This window comes from Nuphar pumila, chromosome 9, assembly GCF_984573655.1.
Source record: "Nuphar pumila chromosome 9, dmNupPumi1.hap1.1, whole genome shotgun sequence".
In the NCBI taxonomy this organism is placed as follows: Eukaryota; Viridiplantae; Streptophyta; class Magnoliopsida; order Nymphaeales; family Nymphaeaceae; genus Nuphar; species Nuphar pumila.
Window position 1 is genome coordinate 3,815,639 of NC_143257.1, and position 25,956 is coordinate 3,841,594.

General features: G+C 37.2%; 1 protein-coding gene and 1 pseudogene across 1 annotated transcript; one reads left to right on the forward strand and one right to left on the reverse strand.

Annotated features, from left to right (window-relative positions):
* Positions 1-2,383: 2,383 nt before the first annotated feature.
* Positions 2,384-6,444, reverse strand: LOC149828241 (laccase-17-like). The gene is made up of 6 exons (XM_090018135.1): positions 6,376-6,444; positions 5,260-5,411; positions 4,809-5,053; positions 4,053-4,181; positions 2,731-3,708; positions 2,384-2,514 (listed from the first exon to the last, which is right to left on the reverse strand). Exons 1-6 carry the CDS (start codon positions 6,442-6,444, stop codon positions 2,384-2,386), a joined length of 1,704 nt encoding a protein of 567 aa, XP_089874261.1.
* Positions 6,445-7,266: 822 nt separating this feature from the next.
* LOC149828242 (laccase-17-like) overlaps positions 7,267-25,956 on the forward strand; it is a 34,992-nt pseudogene continuing 16,302 nt past the window's right edge.

Sequence of the window (25,956 nt, forward strand, 5' to 3'; positions counted from 1 at the left end):
TGACCGAGTCAGTCCGATTCGGTACGATCGAGTCGAACCAATACAATTTTTTTTTGTTTACCTGGTTCGGTCTAGGTGCAACCCTGCACTCAGATCGACTCAAGTCGATCATCAAGGTAAAAAAGGATGAAAGGGGCATGATTCCTTCCGCTTTTTCTTATTTTTTGAAACTGAGGGGCCGACAACCAGAGCCGGCCCTCTCTATCTCTCAGCAACAAAGCCGACAACCATGGCTACCAGCTTATTTTTTTTTCTACAACTCATAGGCAGCCATGACTGCCGACCCTCTAATCACCTGAAAAAAGAACAAGAAGGAGAAAAGGACATACTTGTTGGTCACCGTTGATGGTTTTGGTAAGTTCCTCCCCTCTCTTTACAACTCTTTCTCGTTTTCTATTTTTTTTTCTTCCTCACTTTCTTGCTGTCACTCTGGGTGTTGAGGGGCAGCAAGAGACGCACCGTGAGAGCTTTTTATAGAATCCTCACGATGAGTGAGGATAAACCTCACCCATCTGTCGATCGTGGGGAGTGAAGTTTATCCATATCCCTCCATGCGATAATGGGGAAGGCAGTTCTCGAAAATGAAGAACCGACTTTCCTTGATTTTTTTTTTAACTTCCCCGACTCGACGATCTAGTCGGGTGGTTTTACAGATATCATTTGGAGTTCAGTTCAGTACAGAAGAACAAAATTACAGGAAAATTCAGCTGAAAAAAATAGAATTGCAAAGACAAATGCTGAATTACAGAAAAACAGTGAGCTGAAAATTAACGAGGCATAATGATGTAGAACAAAATTGGCGGTGTGATGAAAATCACTCAATCCCAACAAAGATATAGGAATTAGCAGAAGAACATGGTTCCAATCGAAATAGAGAAACCAAAACTGAAGAGAGCATGACAGGGAGACGTGTGAAAAAGAAAAACCCTACAGAAACAGGCCAATGAGGGCTTGTTGTTCAAAAATTTACAGGATCGCTCTGTTACTCCCAATCCAATCCAAAGTTCATCCAGGAGCGCTTACCTTTCAAGTTAAATTGTGCCACAATGAGGACGTCCCTAGGGAAGATGAATTAGTCCCAGGTTAAGCTGAAATCTCCCCATGCAAGATTCAGCAGATGCAAATTCGATTTTCAAAAAGATGCAAATTTGATTCTTCCTTAGAATACATCTACTTTAATCTCATCTCAATTTTCTGTACTTGATCAATTTTATTATTTAAAATTTAAAAAATATAATTTTTTAGTTAACAAGCTAACTTGATTTCAGCTGGGCACGTGGATCATGATAAAAATGAGCTTGAACACCCACTGTTCTGTTCATTCACCGTCCTTACCAGCACTAACAAAGAGTATTTTACTAGCTTTCAATGAACCATTTAGTGAATGTTATAAGTGGGGGCATGTTTGCTTTGGTGACAAGCGAGAAAGTAGAAGTTTGAAAAAGTAGAAACTGAGATTGTTGGTAACAAGGCCAACCTTTCACAAAATTCAAGGCAAATTCAAGGCAAAACAATCATAGTTAGCAATCACACTTTTTCATGTTTCACTAACCTTGAGAAAGTATAGCGATTGTGATTTACGATCACAGGATCCAAGAATTACAGGGCAGTTGCTTGTAAAAATGGAGTCATCAAACCAACTGGGGCTCCGCTTGTTTGATAGGAGCTGTTAGTGCATGTTACAATGTGTTGGGACGTTGCAAGTTCAAAACCCAATGGTATGTTGTGTAACTGGTTGGGGGGTCGGTCTAACCCCAGCTTGCCTATAAAAGAAAAAGAAAGGAATCTTCAATGATTTTTGGAATTAAAATTTCAAGGCATTGCTTGTCTTGAACCATGTCACAAATCTCGTTCGCAGACTTTTGGTACTATGGGAAATTGATATTTTCTAGAAAACCTTAAGAAAAAGCTCATATACATCAATATATAACATATATTAATCCGAAATAACAAGGCAAAAAAGTCATCTTAATATTAGCTTAAAAATGTGATATTCAGCATATGAAACAATTTGAAAATATTGTGCCCTTTGAGGATAACATCATTGCAATATTTTAAAAAAATTGGAGGAATTTATGACCATGTCTAACCAAAAGTCTCCAACTTTGATTTCTTTCTTTCTTTTTTCACATAGGCACCAGATTTATGTTTAGCAGGTTCCAATTTCAAATATTCAAGATAAATACACAACCTAGAACATGTGTTACATCCTCAAGAGAGAGAGAGAGATTGTGCCCAAATTGACCGAAAAGATAATGAGACTGAAAATTCTAAGCGCATACAATCAGAGTCCAAGTCCAAAACCAAAATGACCCAAAAAAGCAGCTAAATTGATTAATATTGGCCTTGCAAAACCGGTTATCATCATTGGACGCCATCTACATCAACACTTAGGAAGATCGGACGGTGGCGGAGGTAGCTTCTGGCTAGGTAGCTCTCCATCTAAAACCACCCAAGCCATCTTCAAACCCCAACTAGTATGCACCTCCAAGTGGCAATGCATGAACCATACACCTGATGCCATGCAAGCAAATGTTAATCAATGACAATGAAAAGAAATTGTTTAAAGGTTTATATATATATATATATATATATATATATATATATATATATATATATATATATATATATATATATATATAAGAGAGAGAGAGAGAGAGAGAGAGAGAGAGAGAGAGAGAGAGAGAGAGAGAGAGAGAGAGAGAGAGATGTATTTCTCTATTATTTTACCTGGGTTGTCAGCCATGAACCGAATTGCAACCCATCCTCCACTCGGCACAGCAATCGTATTGCGCTCCATAGGATCATCCAAATTGAAATTCATGGGATCCTTGTTGGGAGCATAATTCCCAAACCCTTGTCCCACCACAAAGAAATTGAAGCCATGAAGATGAAGGGGATGGCTCTCAACCCCTAGAATGCTGGTATCTTGCATCACCAACTCAACACTGGTGTTGTATTTGAGCACCACCACCTTGGTACCATTGATAACATGAGTGTTGTTAGGTGGAGTGCCAGTATAATTGAAAGGAACAAGAGGTTGACTAGGAAAATCTTTAGTGTAAACACCAGCAGATTGATCAAAGAAGTGAGCTTGAAGAAGTGCAGTAGTTGGAAGATCGAAAGAGACATTGTTGACAGAGGCAGAGAATTTAGTTCCATTGGGACCTTGACATGTTTGGTTTTTAGGACAAGGAAGACTGCCAAGCCCCACTGTGAAGAAGAAGTGCCGATCTACGGTCCGAGGAACGTTTGCCGGAAACTTCACGCTCGCCAAGCTTCGGAACTTTCTACTAAAATTAACTGCAAAATTAGTGTCATTTACAACAGGAAGGGTAGGCATGATGAGTGGGAGTTTGGAAGAAGAAGATGAAGGAGAGATGTAATGGTGGCCTTGCTTGGTTTTGTATTGGAGGAGTCCTACTGTGGTTGAGTTGTCAAAGGTTCCTTGACCAGTTACATAGGGTCTAGCAGCCATAATGAAAGTGGCATTAGTGGTATGTGGCTTAGTTTGGAGTAGGACGTTTGTGGTCTGTCCTGGAGTAATGACAAGGACATCGGCTTGGAAGGGCTTCACATAGATGGCATCACCTTCTACAACGGTGAGGGTGTGGTTGGTAATGCTAAAGAATAGCTCTTCATTGAGTGCAGCATTGATTAGGCGAAGGAGGTATGTCTTGCCAGGAGTGACTTTGAGCTTGAAAGTATCTGCCAATTATGAAAACAAGGTAAAAAATATCATCAAAGAACTTTGATTAGATTACCTTCAGGCCTCATATGTTTCATGCATTTTTCTTGGGAAATTGCTGAGCTAGCAATATTTTTCCTCCCTTTCCTACCATAGGTGAAACAAACATCAAATTTTCCAAATTTTTCCACCACTTTTCATTTCTAAATCCTTCTATACCTCCTTCATCATATGTATATTGGGTTAATGTTGAGTCTATTAATTAATAAGGGTCATACATACTTTGTAATGAGGATTACTGTTTGCAATGAATCTTAAAATTTGACAGTTCTAAAAATGGTGACGTATGATAATGTTATTTCACCTTTAGATGAACAATTGTAAAGGAGTCCAGGGCGACCATTAATGGTGTAAGAATCAGAGACATTAGGGCCTCCACCAGTGCTCAAAGCTTGTGCAATCACAGCCTCAGGGTCTGCATTCCACCATTCTCCTGTTTCACACATCTTACACAAATTAAAATCACATAAGAACTTAGATTGCAAGATATCATTTTCAAGGCATTTATCGAATCGAAATTCGAGCTCAATCAGGCTATGTTTGGGAGACTTGAAATGGGATGGAAACACAGTTTCAGTGTGTTGCCAAAATATCGTTTTGCCAATGTAGGATGTTGAAAGATGGAGTTGCCAAAAACTTCCTCTCCCTGAAAGGTGTTGAAATGTGGTGTTGGAACTGCCAACACCAGTCCCAATGCATTGTTTCTGCAACGCCACAACCAACACCTCCTATTCAAGGCTTCCAAACATAGCCTTAATGAAATTCTTAATCGAGACGTGCTTGAGTTGAAGTTTTGTGCCCAGGTGGCTTGATATAACAACAGATGTTTGACAACAATTATAAATTTTACAAAAAAAATTGTATTTTGTTATTCATACATATGTTTTTATGTATTAAAAATATTTTTTGCATTTAAAATTTGAAAAATGTTTGTCCTTGTGTATGACTTTCCATTCAAATCATGTATTCATAACTTGAATATGGAACATCTGTGCCTCATGCGTATCAATGACACATAGAGTAGGAATGATGTAAGAAGAATCTGGTAAAGGTATGTTACCAAAGATGATAGGAACTTCTTTGTGAGGTTTAGGGAAGGGGTAAGATGTGTTGTGCTGAGGGAGGATGACCAAGGGTCCATAAATGCTGGCCCTCATCCAAGAATCATGTGCATGGTAGAAGAGAGTCCCTCTCTGGCCTGTGATGGTGAAGTTGTACACATAAGTTTGCCCCATTTGAATTGGACACTGTGTTATGTAAGCAGGGCCATCTGCCCATGCACTATTAAGCTGTCTTACTCCATGCCTGCTCAAAAAAACAAACATCAGTCCCTTTGATGGATAATATTTGGATCTATAGCATGTCTTTATAGGTGCACACTAGAAACTATATAGACCTACTTGACCAGCCAGTTTCTTTTATTTAGCCGATCTAAACTCAAATACTGGCCAAATATATATATGCAAGCAAATATAAACCATAAAAAACCAAGAAGTTCACAGATTACTTACCAATGTATGGTAATGTTGTTGCTCACATGATTGATCACCTTAACAATAAGTCGGTCCCCTTCACGCGCTACAATTTTAGGGCCCGGAGACTTGCCGTTAATGGTTACAACCGGCTTAGTGCGGCACAAATGTGTTATATTTTTCAGTTGTATCTACACAAAATGCGACAATCATCAAATAAAGATGATCTCTCTGTGTGTGTGTGTGTGTCGTTCATGAAAATTGTTCAGTACAAAATACCATTTTTGCATTTTTGCATTAACACAAAAACATGTCATGTGATTGTATCAAGGTTGAGAGCTTTAAAATCATCCACATCTTACTGAATATGCAACACTTCCCGGATTAATGACACAAAACGGTCGTGTATGTTTTAGCTGATGATATATTTTCGATGACAGATCTGGTGATTTGACAAAACACATTTTTTTGTAAAATGATGACATCAGCACTATTGGTGGACCCCACTGCTAAGAAAAACCATAGTTTGTCACATGATATGGGGATTACCATAGTCTGAAACCCAATGGGTGCATCCCTTTGCCACAAGGTCGAAGCCACCAGTCATCAGACTGGTGGGTCAATATAATCCTCTAGGATTGAGGCTCAATCATGGCCTTCAGTGCATATAGAGTCGACAAAGTCGGATCCCAATATACCAACGGGTGCTCCGCTTGTCTGGTAGGGTCTGCTAGTGCATGTCACCTTGTGTTGGGACGTTGTAGGTTCAAAACCCAATGGTATAGTTGTATAACTGGTAGGGGTCTTGTGTTGGGACGTTGTAGGTTCAAAACCCAATGGTATAGTTGTATAATTGGTAGGGGTCTGCCTAACCCCACAGCTTGCCTTTCAAAAAAAATAAAAGATACAAAAGATCAAACTTAAAAAAGATATCTGCTAATATAAACAAACTAAAAATCAAGAAAAAAATTTGCAAAACCAAAAGATAAAGAATACAAGGTAAATATTCTGATAAAATCATAAAATTTTAAAAGAATCAAGACGTTTTGAATGTTTTAAATAAATGACCTAGTATCGTGATATGGCTGAGATATTTGTCTATAAGGATCCAAAAAGGGTGAAAGCAAAAAAGGAAGAAGGTTGTGGGGGGCGTACGCGGAACAAGTAGTGGCGGGTGATCCCACCAGTGGGCTGAGCACATGCAGGGTATGACCAAACACACATTGCCCAAACTAATATTGCCCCCACCAAAACACCCTTAGTAATGAAACCCATCTCTCTCTCTCTCTCTCTCTGGACGTTGTAGTGCTGAAGAGTGGAGACTTCTTGCAGATTATATAGGCCAGCACACTAAGGTGACTTGATCATAATGATTAGGTATGACAGAAAAATCAGTGTTGGTGTTCAGGTGGCATTGGTTCATGCAGTTCTGTATGTTTGTTGGGTTGACCTTTAGAGTGAATCCAAAGAAAAAATATTTTAAAAAAATCTATGTTGGATTTCAAGTTTCCATCTTTCTTTAGATATCTCCAATTTCTTCAGGAACCTATTTGGTGAAGAAAGTTGGTGCTGGTTTTCCATCCATTTGCCTGTGTTGACAACTCTAATTGAAAGGACGGGTACTAACCCACCACCACAATATCTAGTGCACTGTTGTTTGGTCTTGCCATCAAGATCACTATTTTTTTCTGTCATTAGGACTTAACTATAACCATATTGGTTTTGCTTCTAATCAAGTTGAATTAGTTACTGAGAAAATATTGGCTACGTACCCGCCCGTGCACAGTACCCTCTAGTAGATACCACCCGTTTCTTAACATTTTCTTGGTTTTTTTTTGTGAATCAAGCCCTATATATATGGATATAATCTACATGGTTTGATTAGTTAAAATCATGTTCTAGATGGTCTGGTCGAGTTGTATAAACAGACTTGGGATGTGCATTATTGAATACCTCTCTCTCTCTCTCTCTCTCTCTCTCACACACACACACACACACACAGATAGAGATAGAGAGATTTCTACTCAAAAAGCGGTTTCTATAGGGATGTTGCTTTGGGCTATGTCAGCAATGTGTTTTTGGTCTGAAGTAGCATCTGCTCAGGCTTCCCCAGGAGTTACAAGGCACTACCTATTCCGTGTATGCTACCTTATACCTCTTGTCTTTACTAACAGTGGCTTAGCTGCCACTTCACCTTACTCCAATTCTGATATATATATATATATATATATATATATATATATATATATATATATATATATATATATATATATATATATATATATATATATATATACAGAAAGTTGTAGCTGCCTATTACTTTCTGTGCCTAACAGAAGTGAACCAGTGCTAAAGGTCAAAAGACCTTTAGTGGTGCTTTTGAAGTGCCACTAAAGGTCTTTTTTACTTGTAGTGACACTTCAAAAGTGCCACTAAAGTTCTTTTTACCTTTGTCGCCATGTGATGCTCAGCGAAAGTCTAGTGGCATCTAGCAGTTTTCATCCACTGTTACTCGAGAGGGTGTTGCGTGTTCGGGGGGTGCACTGCCACATATAACCTGCCCCCCTGTTACTCGGACATGCTTCCTCCGCTGATCGCACGTGCAATCAGAGGTAGGCATGCGTTAAAGGGAAAAAAATATCCTTTAGTGGCAGTTGCGATCGTTACAGAGTATTCTTTTGCCCAGCTTATTGGCAGCGGTCAAAAACTGCCATGCACCCATGTCAATGCCAGTCGTGTGTTCGACCGTGCGTCAGACATTTTGGGGATCTGATATTACCCTCCCCATATATATATAATGTTAAACTCAGTCGCAAATGTAATTTACTTTTTTGTTCTTTAAGTAGAACAGGCACTATTTACCTAATCAGACCTGCAGTGTGAAAAAGAGAACATGCTTTGGATCAAGTTGTTTCAACGCGAAAATTCAATCTGTTTTTGTAAATTTAATACTTTGACTTTCAAATTTTGTGAAATTGCTTAATTTCATGCCACATTTTTGCTTAGTGCCAATAGTACCAAGGTTAATTTATATAATGTACTCTCTCTCTCTCTCTCTCTCTCTCTCTCTGCATGACATCAACCTGAGTTCCCAGATCTAAAGCTAGCATGACTTATAGCAATCCAGCTATACGTAGATGGACAATTGCATGAACACAATATTCAATAGAAACTGGATTCTTTTTCCTTTCTTTCTTTACATTGTATGCATTTTTTTTTGCAGATACAACTCCAAAACATAACGAGATTGTGCCATACTAGGCCTGTGGTTACCGTCAACGGTCAGCTTCCAGGTCCCAAAATCGTAGCTCGAGAAGGGGACCGAGTTATTGTTAAGGTTGCCAATCATGTGAGCAATAATATTACCATACATTGGTATGTATTCTGAAAATACTTTAGTGCTTCTTAAAAAGAAATACTTTGATTTTTGTCGAGAACTTCATTTTTATATGCACTTTGCATACATATCTCCATACAAAAGCTTTAATGGTAAGATTTTATATAAAATGGTGAAATGGAAAGTAGGAAAAGAAAATTGCCCTCTTCTTGCTCATTTTGGAGGCAGTGAAGCATGTGCAGTATCAATGCTGGCTACATATTTGCTGGAAGGATGCCTTTAATACTCAATAATATAAAATACCAACTTCTGTATTTCACCATTTTGAAAGCCATTTCTCTAGAATTGAATACATCGAACCCTACCTAATAGGACTTCATTCTCCATTTTCTTGCCTTTTGCTTTAAGAATCATATGATGTGATAGTGTGTGATCCTACACCAATTTTGTGTACTTAAAATTTCATTGCCCTCAAAACTCTGTAACAAGAGGATCTAATTAAGCTAATTAAGCATGTTTGAGCGCCAAGTCCAAAATGATTTGTGTTATCTGAAAATAAAAGTGCCCATGTGGAACATATGCTCCATCAACTTAGATCTAGCAGACATGGATATTCATATCAATTCAACTAAATCGTAGACCAACTAAATCCTCTTTACTAGGGATGCTTGAGTTCTATATTGGTTATTGAATCTCCAAACCTTGCTCTAAGATGAAAATAGTTAAACTAACAGAAGAATTTGTTTGTTTAATTGAACAAGCATGGAGTACGACAGCTCAACAGCGGATGGGCTGATGGTCCTGCTTATATAACACAATAACCAATCCAAAGAGGCCAGACTTATGTATACAATCTTACCATCACAGTTCAAAGAGGGACAATTTTCTATCATGCACATCATTCTTGGTTGAGAGCTAGCGTTTATGATGCATTGGTCATCCTCCCGAAGCATAAGGCCACCTACCCCTTCCCCAAACCTCACAAAGAAGTCCATATCATTTTTGGTAATATTTCTTCATTCCAATCACATCATATTGCACACCGTAGGTATGATAAATAGCATGAAAATTTTACCCTCATAATACTGAAGGATATATAGGGAATAGAACAGAAAAGAAAAACGCCAACCAGGAAGAGAACACAACAGCAGTAAAAAGATGCAAATACAAATTTTACTCTATTAACTCAACTTTTCTCTACATGAAGAACGTAAGTAAAGACTCTTATTTAAAAGAAAAAATAGCATAAATACCACTACACCACTAACCACACAAAGACCACTACATACGGTTTTCTCACCTTTACTAAGCACTAACACCTAATTTTGAGGACTCATTTTGACGTGAACTTAGGAGGCTCCCATCCAATACATCCAACTCTTGAACGTGAGCATTGGATGCTCTTAACCATTACTTAACATTAACCAATATTTCTCCCCTTTAATGTGAAAGTCTCTACACACCTACGGAATATCTGAGCACCAGAAATTTTGGAGATGACAGGGCATTTGTGAAACCATCAACAACTTGTTTATTTGTAGAGCATTTCTTCAACACTTCACCTTTTTCAACTGCATCTCTTATGAAATGATATCTATGCTCGATGTGCTTTGTTCTACCATAAAAGACAGGATTTTTTGCAATAAAAATTATAGACTTATTGCCACAGTAAAGCTTAGTTGAAAGTTTATGTTCCACACACAGATCTTTTAAAACACACCTCATCCCGATCGCTTGACAAGTAGCGGATAATAAGGCTATTGAATTTTGCTTCTTTGAACACCATGACACAACGCCTGAACCAAAACTGAACACAAAACCACTTGTACTTTTTCGATAGTCCACTGGATCTGCTCAATCATTGCCAATATATCAAATTAAATTAAAGTCAGTAACATACTTATAAAAAATTCCATAATTGGTTATTGTCCGAATATAACGAAGAATCCTTTTTGCTGCACCTAGATGTTGCACAAATGGATTGTGCATAAATCTTGAGATCAATCTGACTTATAATACAATGCCTGGACGAGTGTGCGTTAAATACATCAATCCACCAACCAAGCTTCTAAAATATCTTTCATTTGCTCTTGCCATTCCATCTTCCAGACTCAATTTTTCATTTGAATTCATTAGAGTTGCACATACTTTGCAATTCAACATTTTATATTTTTTTAGAAGATCCAATGCATATCTCTCTTGAGAGATGAAAATTCCTTCATCAGATTACATGATATGAAGAGCAAGAAAAAAATACAACCCCAAATCTAACATTTCAAACTCTTTCATCATACTATCCTTAAATTCTGCAATGATTTTAGATGAAGCACTAATATTATCTACATAAACACTAACTATAAGCAATTTTTTCCCATTCACTTTGACATAGAGCGTAGGTTCACTATCACTCATTCGAAAACCATTTTGATAAAAGAATTTATCAAGGCGACTATACCACTACAAGAAAAATGCGTATTAGCGATGGACGCTATCCGTTTCCATCGCTAATCCATCATAGATTATGTCGCCAATGTGTTTAGCGATGGATTCACGACAGATAGCATCCGTCGCATAATCCTAGTCACTAAATTGCGACAAAATTTATATGTCACCAGTCTGTCGCTAATTAGCGGCAACGTAGTGATGACTTATTTCCGTCGTTGATCCATCGATAATTAGCGACGACATAGCGACAGATTATATTCGGATATAATCCATCGCTAACTTGACGTCAGCAAGTTAGTGACGGATTAAAGTCCGTCGCAAACCATCGTCTGATTGAAATTGGTGATGGCTTGACGACAGAAATAATTTGTCGCTAATCCATCGCTAATTTTTAAAAAATTAAAAAAAAAGTTTGAATTGTGAAACTCGAGAAAATTTTCTCGTAACACAATTCATATAACCTGCTTATAAAAAACAAAATATATATACAGGTGAAACACAATTAACACAGGTTCTAAGTTAAACAATCAAATACAATCTTTGCCAAGTTATAATTAATTACAAGTACGTCAAACAAATTAAATACATGAAACTAATCATCGTTAAGATTCAAGGCATCATCCTCTTCATTTTCTCAATCTACCCCTCCCTCCATACCTCCGTCAACTCCTCTACGTTGATCATCTTCAGCATCCTACAAGAGAACCAAACTATTAATATTTATAAACAAAATATAAATAAAATGCTCATATGTGTTATAAAATAGTAAAAAATTTGCATAGTGATTCAATCATGCTCATATGTGTTTTAAGACAGTCAAAAAACTTGCATATTGATTCTATCATGCTCATATGTGTTCTAAGGCAGTAAAAAAACTTTATATGTGATTCAATCATGCTCATATGTGTTCTAAGGCAGTCAAAAAACTTTATATGTGATTCTATCATGCTCATATGTGTTCTAAGGTAGTAAAAAACTTTATATGCGATTCTATCATGCTCATATGTGTTCTAAGGCAGTAAAAAAACTTTATATGTGATTTTATCATGCTCATATGTGTTCTAAGGTAGTAAAAAAACTTTCTATGTGATTCAATCATGCTCATATGTGTTCTAAGGCAGTAAAAAAAACTTTATATATGATTCTATCATACTCATATGTGTTCTAAGGAAGTCAAAAAACTTTATATGTGATTCTATCATGCTCATATATGTTCTAAGGCAGTAAAAAAACTTTATATGTGATTCTATCATGCTCATATGTATTCTAAGGTAGTCAAAAAACTTGCTTGTATGTGTTCTAAGGTTGAAATCTAACGACATGAAACAAATGACATAAATCTTTATACCTGATGGGCACCGAAGCTCATGTTGAATGCAGACGAAGTTCTCCTGTCCTGAAAAAAGTTGCATAACTTTTTACAAACAATGTTGAGAATGACTTCATTTAAAAAAGTTGCAAGCATGGATACAGTCACATCAAACATGGCAATACACTGAAACCATTTATAGCATATCAATGTCAAACATGTACATGCAGCAAACACACTCTAATATCCTGCTAACTACTACCTCATAACTACATTCAAATATAAATATTAACATTAATGCAATAACTTGATCTATGTAAGTATCTAAGAAATAAAACATGATCATTCATTAAATAAAAAATTAACATTAACATTAACAAGATGAGGAATTTCTTCTTCTTCTAAAATTATAAAAAATAAAAAGCTAATTGTCACTTCTTCTTCTAAAATTTTAACAAGATGACAATTTATGCATTTGGTGATAACTACCACTTTTTAAAGAAGCTAATTGCCAAATCTAATAATTTGCAGCTTATGCCCAAGTGTGAAAAACACAGAGCCTCCTGATGTGGATTGAACATTAAAAAATCAAAGGCGTGGATTGAACATCAAAAAACCAAACACATCAATATCCAAGAAAAACAAGCAAATAAAAAGCCAGAGAGAAAGAGAGCAAATAAAAAAGACAGAAATTCATGTTTTTTTTCTACAACAATGCTAATTATTTCACTTAACAATTAACTAATTGCTATATTAATAACTAACTAATCTAATTAACTAAACAACTAATGAAGTAATAAACTAACACTAACACTATTATTCAATCCAAACATAAAAAATTAGTAAAACACTTAGTAAAACACAAGTAAAAATCAGTAAAACAAATAGTAAAAATATGCAATGGAACTTAGTTAATACAGTAAAAAAATGTAATGAAACTTCAGTTACCATTCAACAGAAAACAGTAAAAAACATAAATAAAATCAGTAACAAACAGTAAAAGCATTGTAATGAAATTCAATTTCATTCAAATATTGAAATTCAGTAAATCATAATGAAATTAATTTAATATTCAGATCATTCAGACAGAAAATATAGCTTAATCAAATCAACATTCACCAGATTTCCAATAATCAAACAGAAAATGATTTCATCAAACAAAGATAGTAAAAAAGAAATGTGGCATATTTCACTCATAAGACAATGAACAAAAAAATAACTAAAACGACCATGTCTAAGAACATCCAAAAAATTGCATCTAACTCCAATATACAAGTATTAAGAACAACATCAAAGAATTCTGGGAGAAAATAATACTAAAGCAATGCTAAAATCTAAAACAAAAAATATTATCAAAATGTGTACTCTGAATATTTTCCAATAAAGCATATTTAACCAAAACGGTTCATATCTATACAGAAATGCCAATATATCATTTACATCCATAATGAAATGTTAAAATATCAAATAAAAGAAAGAGGATCTCAAAATCATGTCCTCCGCAACAGAATTAACAATAATCTATAAATCTGAGATAAATAATGGTAGTAGAAAAAAAATATCGTATTCCCTAAAAAATTGATTAGTGCTATAAACAAATTACTTGAGAGAGAGAAAAAATCTCATATTCCCTAAAAAAACATTTCATCCAAGAATCACATTTTGACGCATCATAGAACACAAATCAATCCAGATATCTTTCAATCACACACGTCAAAACCCAAGAAACACAATCCCTGTCTATTTCCAAGCAATAATCACGCAAATAAAAAACAAAAATAGAAGAATCAAGATCTAAACTAGAAAAATAAGAATAAGAATCAAACTAAGCTTACGTCGATCAGAAGGGCGATTCTCAAAGCGGGAAAAATGGAACGAGGTTCAAGAATCTCAATCCGTAGAGATCGCTAACAATGCGAGAGACGACGAGAGAGCCGTAGAAATGGAAGAGGATGGATTGATCGAGAAGGGAGAGGAGGGAGTCAGCGTTAAATAGGGGAAGGCGAGGAGGCACCGGTGGAGCTACCAAAAAATGGGCGACGGTGGTCAGACAGGAGGATTGGCGGAGACGGGCGATGGACTAGGGTTTATGGTTTTGGAAAAAATCAGAGAGAGGGGAGTCAGCAGTTACCTAAGCCGAAGGAAGGGAGGGGGCAGTAGCCAGAGAGAGGGAGGGGGCGGTCGACGGAGAGTGGCGCGAATGAGAGAGAGAGAGAGAGCGATGTGGGTGAGAGCAAAAAAAAAAGATCGATTTCGTGCCCTATAACATTTTATATCGACATTCATTGACAAAATATTTCCGTCGCAAACTCTGTCACTAACTAGCGACGTGATATTTTCCATCACTACATCCGTCGCTAAGTGCGATGGGTTTTACGACATAAAACTTTCATCGTGAATCTGTCCCTACTTAGCAACGGATTTGGTGACAGAATTTTTATGTTGCTAATTTCGTAAATATTTTGAATGTTAGCGACAAATGTTTTTCTCTCTCTAATCCATCGCAACTTTGCTACAGAAAAAATCCGTCGCAAAGTTCGGTCGCTAATTAGCATTTTTCTTGTAGTGTATCAAGCACGCGAGGCTTGTTTTGACCTGTATAGAGTATTTTTTAATTTATAAACTTTTTCTGCTTTTCCTTTAACAACAAACCTAGGTGGTTGGTCAACATACACATCTTCTTTCAGAAAACCATTTAAAAATGCAGCTTTAACGTCAAATTGGTAAACCTTCCAATTAAATTGAGTTGCAATTGTAAGAATGATTCTGACTGTTTCAAATCTTACAACAGGTGAAAAAGTTTTGGTAAAATCAATTCCATATTTCTGCACAAACCCTCTAGAAATTAACCGTGCTTTGTACTTTTTAACATTTCTATCAGCATCATATTTTACCTTGTAGATCCATTTTACTCTAATTGATTCCTTTTCAGGTGGCAAATTGAAAAGCTTTCATATGTCATTCTTCTTGATGACCTTCATTTCTTCTCTCATTGCATTTATTCATTTTTTATCTGCACATGCTTCATCATACAATGATGGTTCTATTGCAACAAAAGTGAAAGCACATTTATAAATATCTTCTAAAGAACGTACCTTTTTGGGAGGAGTCTCATCATCAAGCATGCACTCAATGTTTTTTATATTTTGATCTTTTGAAAATTCATCTTCCATGTCTATGCTTCTGATGATGATGCTACTTTAGCATCAAAATGATTTGATTTTGTTGTAACTTCAGCAATTTGCAACTTCAAAGTTTCATTCTTAACCCATTCCCAACAAGCTTTTTCATAAAAAAATGATGTCTCTCCTTATAATCAACTTTTTAGAAGTAGGATTAGAAAGACGATACCCTTTAGTCTCATTACTATAACCAACAAAAGTGCATTTTTCACTCTTTTTATCTAACTTGGTTTTATCTGAAGAATCAATCAAGGCATACACTACACGTCCAAACACTTAAAGCATACTTACATTTGGTTTTCAATTCCACTAGGCTTCATATGGAGTTTTGTTTTGAACCGCCTTTGTTGGAGAAATATTGAGAATATGCACTGTTGTGTTGATGGCTTCGGCAAAAAAATCCTTAGGCAACTATTTTTCACTCAACATGTTGCATGCCATTTTCACCACTGTATGATTTTTCCTTTCAGCCACTCCATTTTTCTGTAGAGTCTTTCTTACTGTTAACTACCTACAAATACCATGGTTTTTACAAAATAAACAAAACTTGTCAGATATAAATTCTCCTCCTCTATCTGTGCATAGTGTTTTTATAGTTTTTCCTCCTTCATTTTCAATAAGAGACTTGAACTCCTTAAATCTATCAATTGCATGAGATTTATAAGTAAGAAAATACACCCAACTCATTCTAGTGAAATCGTCAGTGAAAAGCAAAAAATATTTGCTATCATTAAATGAAAGAGTTTTTATAGGGCTACAAATATCAGCATGAACTAATTCAAGAGGTTGCTTAGCTCTCCATGCCTTCTCAACTGGGAATAATGATTAGTATTGTTTACCATAAACACACCCTTTACACACTTCACTTGTACAATCAATGGCTGGTAAACCGACCACCATATTTTTCTGATGTAAAAATTTCTAACCATTAAAATAAAGATGCCCATACCTCATATGCCATAACTTAGATTGATCAAGAGCATTTGCCATAAAGGTGTAGTCATCTATCTTGATTGTTTTAAGTGGAAACATTTTATTTTAGACCATGTTAATTTTTACAAGAATTATACCATTCTTGTTTTTTTTATCTCACAGACGTCACTTTCAAATAAATGAATGTAGCCTTTTTTAACCAATTGCCCCACACTAAGTAAATTTGGGCCAAACCAGGAACATAATACACTTCTTTAATGAGTTATTCTTTACCTGATTTTGTTTTGATATATAGCGATTGTTCCTTTTCTATTGACGTCCACTTTATTATTGTCCCTGAGCTACACATTCAACTTCACGGTCTCATCAATATTTTTAAAGAGACTCCTATCGCCAGACATATGGTTACTGCAACCACAGTCTACAAACCACATTTCACCTTTGCAACTATTAGCATTCATACATGCAAGAAACAAATTTTTATTTTCATTTACAAAATTTGCTTGTTGTTTTGCCTTTTCAAAGCATTTGGATTCAATATGACTAAACTTCTTGCAAAAATAACAATGCTTTCCTCTAAAATTCTGAATTTATTACCTTTTTTGCTAGATCATTCCTTTGAAAAGTATCATAAAACCTTCTTTGACCTCCAGCACGTTCATGAAAGGTTCCTCTAAAACCTTCTCATCCTCGACCTCTTTCTTCACTCCTTTGATTACCATTGCTATTCTTTTCTTTTGAAATTTCTACTTTTGTTAGAAAAGCCTGCTTCACCATTTTTTCTGATGACTTATTTATACGATGTTCATAGGCTAAAAGAGACCCAATTAGTTCATCAATAGAGTACACAGACAAATCCTTGGATTCTTTAATCGTAGTAACAACATGGTCAAATTTAGAAGGGAGACACCTCAAAACTTTTTCAACTATTTTTTGATCATTTAAGACTTCACCAAAAGTCTTCATTTAATTCACAATAGTGGAGAGCCTAGAAAAAAAATTTGAATAGACTCCCCAGTTTTCATAGAAAATGTCTCAAACTCTCTTTGTAAAGTTTGAAGTTTAACCGTTTTGATCTTTTTATCCCCATGAAAATTTTGCTTCATAAGTAGCCAAGCTTCTCTTGACTTTGTAGCCTCGGCAATTGCTGGAAAGATGGTCTCGGACATGGCCTGCTATAATACTAACAATGCCTTCACGTCCTTCTTTTAGGCTTCTTTTACATCAGATTTTTTTGTCAATTTTTTTGATGCCTTAGTTCCTTCATTATTTGCATAACCATTCTCAACTAACTCTCAAAAGTCGTGTAAGATAAAAGATATCTTCATTTTAATATTCCAAAATTCATAGTTCTCGCCATTAAAAATCGGTACTAACGATTGAGATACATTAAGGGCATTAGAATTATTTGCCATACCAGTTTGCAGCTTTAATTCACTTAAAGATTATCTTTCCAAACTCCATTGGAATAGAACATAAATGAAAAATGCCAACCAGAAAGAGAACACACCAACAATAAAAAGACGCAAATAAATAATTTATTCCATTAACTCTACTTTTCTCTATATGAAAAAACGTAAGTAAGGATTCCTATTTAAAAGAAAAAATAGCATAAAGATAAGAGCAACAACTACTCCACTAACTAGGCAAAGACCACTACATACGGTTTTCTCAACTTTACTAAGCACTAACATCTAATTTTGAGGACTCATTTTGACGTGAACTTAGGCCTCTCTCATCCAATACATCCAACTCTTGAACGTGAACATTTGATGCTCTCAACCATTACTTGAGCATTAACCAACAATTACAGCATACTTGGTGATGCAGGAGCGGAGCAACGTGAAATCCAGGGCGATGAAATTCATCTGGATCTAGCTTTTTAGTTTATGTATTATTTTGGGGGTGTTTTATTTAAAATTAGACCTTTCTTATGCAATGGATCCTATCTCAAATCCAATTTTAGAACTGGGATTTTCTTTTTTTACCATATAAACACTCATTATAAGGATTATTATGGAGTTAATTTCTTGATTGAGACTCTTGGTATTTTCCTTCAATGTATGAATTATTTTATTGCTCAGTTTCCATTGTTCCTGCTTTTCATAGTATATATCCCATTAGAGTTAGTGGAGACTTCATACTGAATTTTCATGTATGCAGAAGAATGGTGGAACACAGACCCGGAAGCAGTGATTGCCCAAGCTTTGAAGACTGGTGGTGGCCCTAATGTTTCCCAAGCTTACACTATTAATGGTCACCCTGGACCACTTTATAATTGCTCAAGAAAAGGTAAAATTTCCAGCCATGGGCAAACATCTTCTTTGTCAACTACCAAGTTCAGGTTAATGCATGGAAGTCTTCTGAGACATGAAAACTTTCATGAACTACCCCATGGACTTTCTTGAATTTGATCACATTTTTCTGAGGTAGACAAACATATCTATCACAAACCAAAAATCAAGTCTCTAAGCTTGAAACATTGCACTGTCAACTCGATTGAGTTGTTCAAGCCTTCTAACTCAGTCATGTTCCTTTTAAAGTCTAATGGAGAAAGATGGTCCTTACAAAGCACATCTTACTGCTCCTAATTCCATAGAAAAATACAGCAAAGATTACTTTAACTATTTCTTTCACATCCCAAGGGATTGCCCAATAATTCAATAAAACTGTTTGCAAAAAAAAAACATGAATTTGCAAAAAAACATGAATTTGATCTAGATTCAATACACAGTATAAAAAGGTGCATGGCATTCAAGCAGTGAGTCACAACAGCAGATGGTGGGTGATCAGAAGGAGCAGCACACTTAAAGCGTGCAATCACATTGCACCTGATCTCAATTCCTTAATAACAGGTGAATGATTTTACTTTCTGCTTTATGTGCTTTGCAGATACATACAGGCTACGAGTAACTCCTGGCCAAACATTCCTACTCCGTCTAATCAATGCAGCCTTGGATGAAGAACTCTTCTTTAGCATTTCCAACCACACCCTTATAGTTGTAGAATCAGATGCCGTCTATGTCAAACCCTTCCAAACAGATGTACTCATATCCCCAGGACAGACCATCAATGTCCTCCTACATACGAAGCCTTATATCAACAACGCCACATTCCTTATGGCTGCTGGGCCTTATGCAACTGTTTCAGATACTTTTAACAATTCCACCACAGTGGGACTCCTCCAATACAAAACCAAACAAGGGCACCACTACATCTCTCCTCAACTTTCAAAACTTCCACTCATAATGCCTTCTCTTCCAGCTTTCAGTGACACTAAGTTTGCTGCTAATTTTAACAGAAAGTTTCAAAGTTTAGCGAGTGCAAAGTTTCTGGCAAACGTTCCGAAGACTGTCGATAGAAGGCTTTTTTTCATAGTAGGACTTGGAACTCTTCCCTGTCCTAAGAACCAAACATGTAAAGGTCCCAATGGCGCCATGCTCTCTTCTGCTGTCAACAATGTCTCATTTGTTCTTCCTGCAACTGCGCTGCTTCAAGCTCACTACTTCGGCCAGTCGGCCGACGTTTACACGCCGGATTTTCCGAACCAGACCCTTCTTTTTTTCAACTACACTGGGTCTGCCCCTAACAACACTGTGGTGATCAATGGCACCAAGGTGGTTGTGTTGAGCTTCAACACAAGTGTTGAGTTGGTGTTGCAAGGTAGCATCATTCTTGGAGCCGAGAGTCATCCCTTTCATCTTCATGGATTCAATTTCTTTGTAGTTGGACAAGGTTTTGGCAACTTTGATCCAAACAAGGATACACTCAATTTCAATTTGGTCGATCCGGTGGAGCGACACACATTCAGAGTGCCAAGCGGAGGATGGGTTGCAATTCGGTTCTTGGCTGATAATACAAGGAAATGGATGAAAAGCAATGGTTGTGGTGCAAGTTCTGATCGTTACTAACTCGTATTGTTCTGGTCCATATGAATGAAATATTACCTAGATCCAAGCCAGGTACCAGTCAATCATATGCATCATAGGCCCATGCTCAAAGCCAAGTCTGTTTCATATCCGGCCATTTTTTCTGGTCTGGCAGAAGCTGATTTAAATTTGGGACATGTTAGATTTGTCTACAACCAAACCATCTCTCTCTCTCTCTCTCTCTCTCTCTCTATATATATATATATATATATATATATATATATATATATATATATATATATATATATATATATATATATATATGTTGGATCATTTTTCGGATCACACAGTTTCACAATCATCATCATGATATAAAACATGAAATAAATCAAGAAATACAATAGTGTAAATAGCATGATTAACAAACGCCCGAAACAGTAACAGAGCGCAAGCATGGCATTTTCTGCATCAGACCAAAATCCAGACGTCAGCATATAAACAAACATATGCACAGAACATAAAGAAAACAACAGGAACATGTTTAGTTTATGCAGTAGGCTAAGGCATACGAATGTACTCCCCTTAGAGAAGATTCGCCCCCACATACTGTGCAGACCAGGGTCCGGCGTCCTTCCCCCAGGATACAATAGCCACAACGAACCGAACGGTGCACTCCGGCGGATCGTCCTTCGAAAACAGCCTCTTCGAACCAAAGTTGCAGAACAACCCTCTTCGGGATATCTCAGGAAAATGAGAGAGAGAGAGCAACAGAGGATATGGGAAATCGCAGAGCTCCAGCTAGAAATCGCCTGTCTCAACCTCTTCGTAACCCCAGCCCTCACCACGCTTTTATAACCCACGAACGGTTATGAAACGTGGAAGGACCCGTTACGGATTCTGAGGAGACGTGATCCGTTAACGGTCTTCGAAAGATCGAGACTCGTTACGGAATCCGAAGCATCATAACGGGCACGGAATACGAGGAGTCGTGACCCGTTATCCATTCCCATAACCCGTTACTGAATCCAAAGAAACTTTGGGTAAAAAGATACTTGTGTTGATTGGATATGGCCCTAAAGGGCCAATTACCCGAACCCGAACCCGAACCCGAACCCGGCTCGGCACGGCACGACACGACACGGCGGGCGCGCGCGCGCGCACGTGTGTGTGTGTGTGTGGTGGTCATCCCACTCCCATGTTCTCAGGAACAAGTGTATGAGTTTACTAGTTGCTTATAAAGCCCTCAGAAAACTCAAGCAAAAGCAATATGAGACTATTCCACCTCATCAAGACCTCTATCTCTAAACAACCCATTTCTTCTTTGAATTTCTCTCCCTTCTTTCTTACACCTAACATTCCCCCATAAATTCAAAGAATGAAACGGGAGGAAACCAAGGTGCAAAAAGAGACATTCTGCAACAAGACATATCATGCTTTCAGCAATGGTACCTTCCGGTTTGAACCACTACCTTAGTTGACTAACTTTACCCCCACAGGAACGAAGTGAATTGAAGTCTTGAACTTGAACATTTGGTGTAGGAGTGTCCATCAGCAACAACATGATAAAGGTTCTGGTTGTAATCTTTAGGGGCGGCGCGTTAATGGCCATGCGCCCGAATCCTGTTTCATGAGTGACTTCAGGAATAACCCAATTCCTTGAACTGCGGCCACACAGTCACACTCACATAGGTGGGCTTCTCCAAAGATGCACTGCTAACATCTCGCCTAGAAGGCTTTGAACCCATTCAGAGTTTTAACTCTTTCTTAACTTGTAGCTACAGCACCTTTCCAGAGTAAACAGGGGAACAAACACAGATATAAGGTATCAAATTTAATAAGTTGCTATCCAGTTCACCCTACAGCTTGTTATTACCACATTGAACCTACTTTGTGGGATCTCCACTTAGATAGGTTGGGTTTCTACTGTAGATGAACTACTGATGGGTTTCAGTCCCATCCCCTCTCTGGATTTTAGGACTAAAGACTTATCTAGTCCTTTCGTTAATGGATCAGCTGTGTTCTCTTTGGATCCAACATAGTCCACAACAACCACTAACTGAGACACCAGTTCCCTTACAGATTTTATTCTGACTTGGATGTGTCTCCTCTGCTTTTGGTTATATTTTGTGCTTTTAATCTTTGCAATAGTGGCCATATTGTCACAATGCACAGATATCGCAAGAATTGGCTTGCACATTAAAGAAAGTTCCTCAAGAAGTCCCTTTAACCATTCAGCTTCCAATCCTGTAACATCTAAAGCACAGAGTTCAGCCTCAAAAGTAGACCGAGACAAGATTTTCTGCTTTATTGATCTCCAGGCGACTGCGCCGCCACCCAAGGTAAATACATACCCTGTCACGCCATAACTGCCAGAGTTCATGGCTATCCAGCTTGCATCACTATATCCCTCAAGAACTGCAGGGAATCTCTTATAATGCAAACTCAAAGAAATGGTTCCTTTCAGGTATCTAAGTACCCTGTCCAATGCCTTCCAATGAGTGCGATTTGGACAACTTGTGTATCTACTTAACTTTGTCACAGAGAACGAAATATCCGGTCTAGTGCAATTTGCAAGATACATCAAACTTCCAATAATCTGGGAATACCTCAATTGAGACACAGAAACACCAGTCGTATTCTTATGAAGAGGGATAGAAGGGTCATATGGAGTTGCTACAGATCTCCCTTGGTTATAACCAAATTTCACAAGTACTTTCTCGACAAAGTGAGATTGAGAAATGGTTAACCCTTCAGCTGAACGAGTCAGCTTTAAGCCTAAGATCACGCTTGCAACACTCATATCCTTCATATCAAACTTACTACTAAGAAACGACTTTGTCTCATTAACAATTCCCATATTGGAACCAAACAGTAGAATATCATTTACATACAAGCATAAAATAATACAACCATCACTTTTAACTTTACAATAAACACACTTATCAGATTCATTGACAACAAAGCCAAATGATAAAATAATATTATCAAACTTTTCATGCCATTGTTTAGGGGCTTGTTTCAGTCCATATAATGACTTAACAAGTCTACAAACTTTATCTTCATTACCAGGAGCCACATAACCCTCAGGTTGATCTATATAGATCTCTTCTTCAAGATCGCCATGCAAGAAAGCGGTCTTCACGTCCATTTGATGAACCGAGAGATCATAAATGGAAGCCAGTGCAATAAGCACTCTAATAGTGGTCATCCGGGTAACCGGAGAATAGGTATCAAAATAGTCTATTCCCTCCTTTTGTTTGAACCCCTTGGCAACCAGTCTCGCCTTGTACTTGTCAATGGATCCATCTGGTTTCAACTTCTTTTTAAAGATCCATTTGCACCCAATTATGGAACTACCACGAGGGAGGTCAACCAGTTCCCAAGTACCATTAGAGATAATGGAGTCCATTTCACTCTTGATGGCATCTTTCCAATGCTTTGCTTCAGGTGAAACCATTGCATCTCGAAAAGTGGGAGGATCATCTTCGATAAGGTAAGTGATAAAGTCACTTCTCAAATCCTTGGTAATCCTTGGTCTCTTGCTCCTTCTAGGTTCAACCACTTCCTCAGACTCATCGGGTCTAGGATAGGAACAAGATGGTTCTACCCCCACATCTGTCATCCTTTCCACATGTTCGGGAATAGAACCAGAAGTTGAAGGTATATCTAAAGAAGACAGATTCTGAGGTACACCAACTTTCATGGGAAATACATCCTCAAAGAATGTAGCTTCTCGAAGCTCTACAATAGAGTTAACATCTATGCCAGATATCTCAGACTTAATTACTAAGAACTTGTAGGCATAGCTGTTCTCTACATAACCCAAAAAGACAACATCTACTGTTTTAGGACCCAGCTTCTTCCTATTGTGCTCTGGGACAAGTACCTTAGCAAGGCATCCCCACACTTTGAGGTATTTTAAGCTAGGTTTCCTATTTCTCCAGAGTTCAAAAGGGCTACTATTCTTATGCTTCTGAGGTACTCTATTCAGAATATGGCAAGTCGTATTCAGAGCATCTCCCCACATATAGGTAGGTAATCCAGAACTCCCAAGTAGAGTATTTATCATGTCAGTTAGGGTTCTATTCTTTCTTTCTGCAATCCCATTGGATTGAGGAGAATATGGAGCAGTAAACTCATGAACTATTCCAACAGATTTGCAATATTCATCGAGTTTATTAGAGGTATATTCTCCTTCTCTATCAGACCTCAATCTTTTAAGTTTTCTACCAGTTTGTGTTTCTGCTTCATTCTTAAAGTTAAGAAACTTATCAAAAGTTTCATCTTTTGATTTTAGCAGATACACATAACAGTATTTAGTGCCATCATCTATAAAAGTGATAAAATACTTTTTATGATTTCTAGTTAACACTCCATTAAACTCACAGATATCTGTATGCACCAGATCCAATATTTCAAAATCTCTAACAATCGTATGGAATGGTTTCCTACATTGTTTTGCTTGCACACAAATTTCACATTTTTTAGTTTTATCAATGGAATGTTCAGGAATCATTTTCAAGTTCATCATGCGTTTCACAGAGTTGAAATTCACATGACCTAATCTATTATGCCATAAGTCAGATGATTCTATGTTATATGCAATATTAAACAATGAATCAAAAGAAACATCATTTTCTAATTTATCACTGCAAACATGTTCAACACGAAGTTTAAATAAACCATCATCTAAATACCCCTTGCCAATAAAAGTTCCAGAATGTAAAATAACAACTTTATTACATTTAAAGTTAAATTCATAACCCTCTCTAACAAGACATGAACCACTTAGAATGTTCCTTCTAACTACAGGCACATGGTGCACTCTGTGTAAAGATAGAACTCGTCCTGAAGGAAACTTCAGATCCACGCGTCCAATCCCTAACACCTTTGCAGCCGTTGAATTACCCATAGTCACGGATCTGCCTGCAGCAACCTGGTATGAGATAAAGACAGACTTATCAGCACAAATGTGCACATTAGCCCCAGTGTCAACCAGCCACTCTGTTGGCTCATAGACGTGATAGATTTGCGGGTTAACAGAAACATACCCAGTACTGGTCCCAACGACCTCAGTCACCATGTTGACTTGAGGCGTTCCTTCTATGGTCCCATGAGCTTTGACCTTCTTGGAAGGACATTCTTTAGCTTAGTGCCCAACCTGCCCACAGTTCCAGCACGGTTTGTTCTTTGCCTTTTTCTGGATTTTGGCCTTAGGTTTAAACTGGTTTTTCATTGCAGTTTTTGATTTTTGTCCTTTGCCCTTAAAAGCTCCGGTCATCATGTTCACCTTAGGCGGTTCAGTTGGCATTACGATCTGTTTCTGGCTCCTATGCTCCTCTTCAATGGCAATGGCTACCATAAGATCATCTAGAGAAATTTTCTCTCTACGGTGCTTGAGAGACATACCGAAGTCTACCAAAGACTTAGGAAATTTCTATACGATGGTCATAACCTGAAACTTCTCAGTAAGTTTGATTTCAGCCTCAGCCAAACTATGGAGCAGTAGCAGAAACTCGTGTGCCTACTCAGTGACCGACTTGCCTTCTACCATCTGATATTTCAGAAACTTGGCAACGGAGTACTTTTCAAGACCTTGGTCTTCGGTATTGTACTTCTTGTCAAGTTGATCCCATAAACACTTAGCAGTGGTAGACGAAG

Excerpts from the sequence above, each read along its gene's own strand:
- LOC149828241 (XM_090018135.1), bottom strand. The coding sequence starts at position 6,444 with ATGTGTGTTTGGTCATACCCTGCATGTGCTCAGCCCACTGGTGGGATC. Across the intron at positions 5,412-6,375 it reads CCCGCCACTACTTGTTCCGC|ATACAACTGAAAAATATAAC; the intron begins GTACGCCCCCCA and ends CATTTTGTGTAG. Across the intron at positions 3,709-4,052 it reads TTACAATTGTTCATCTAAAG|ATACTTTCAAGCTCAAAGTC; the intron begins GTGAAATAACAT and ends CATAATTGGCAG.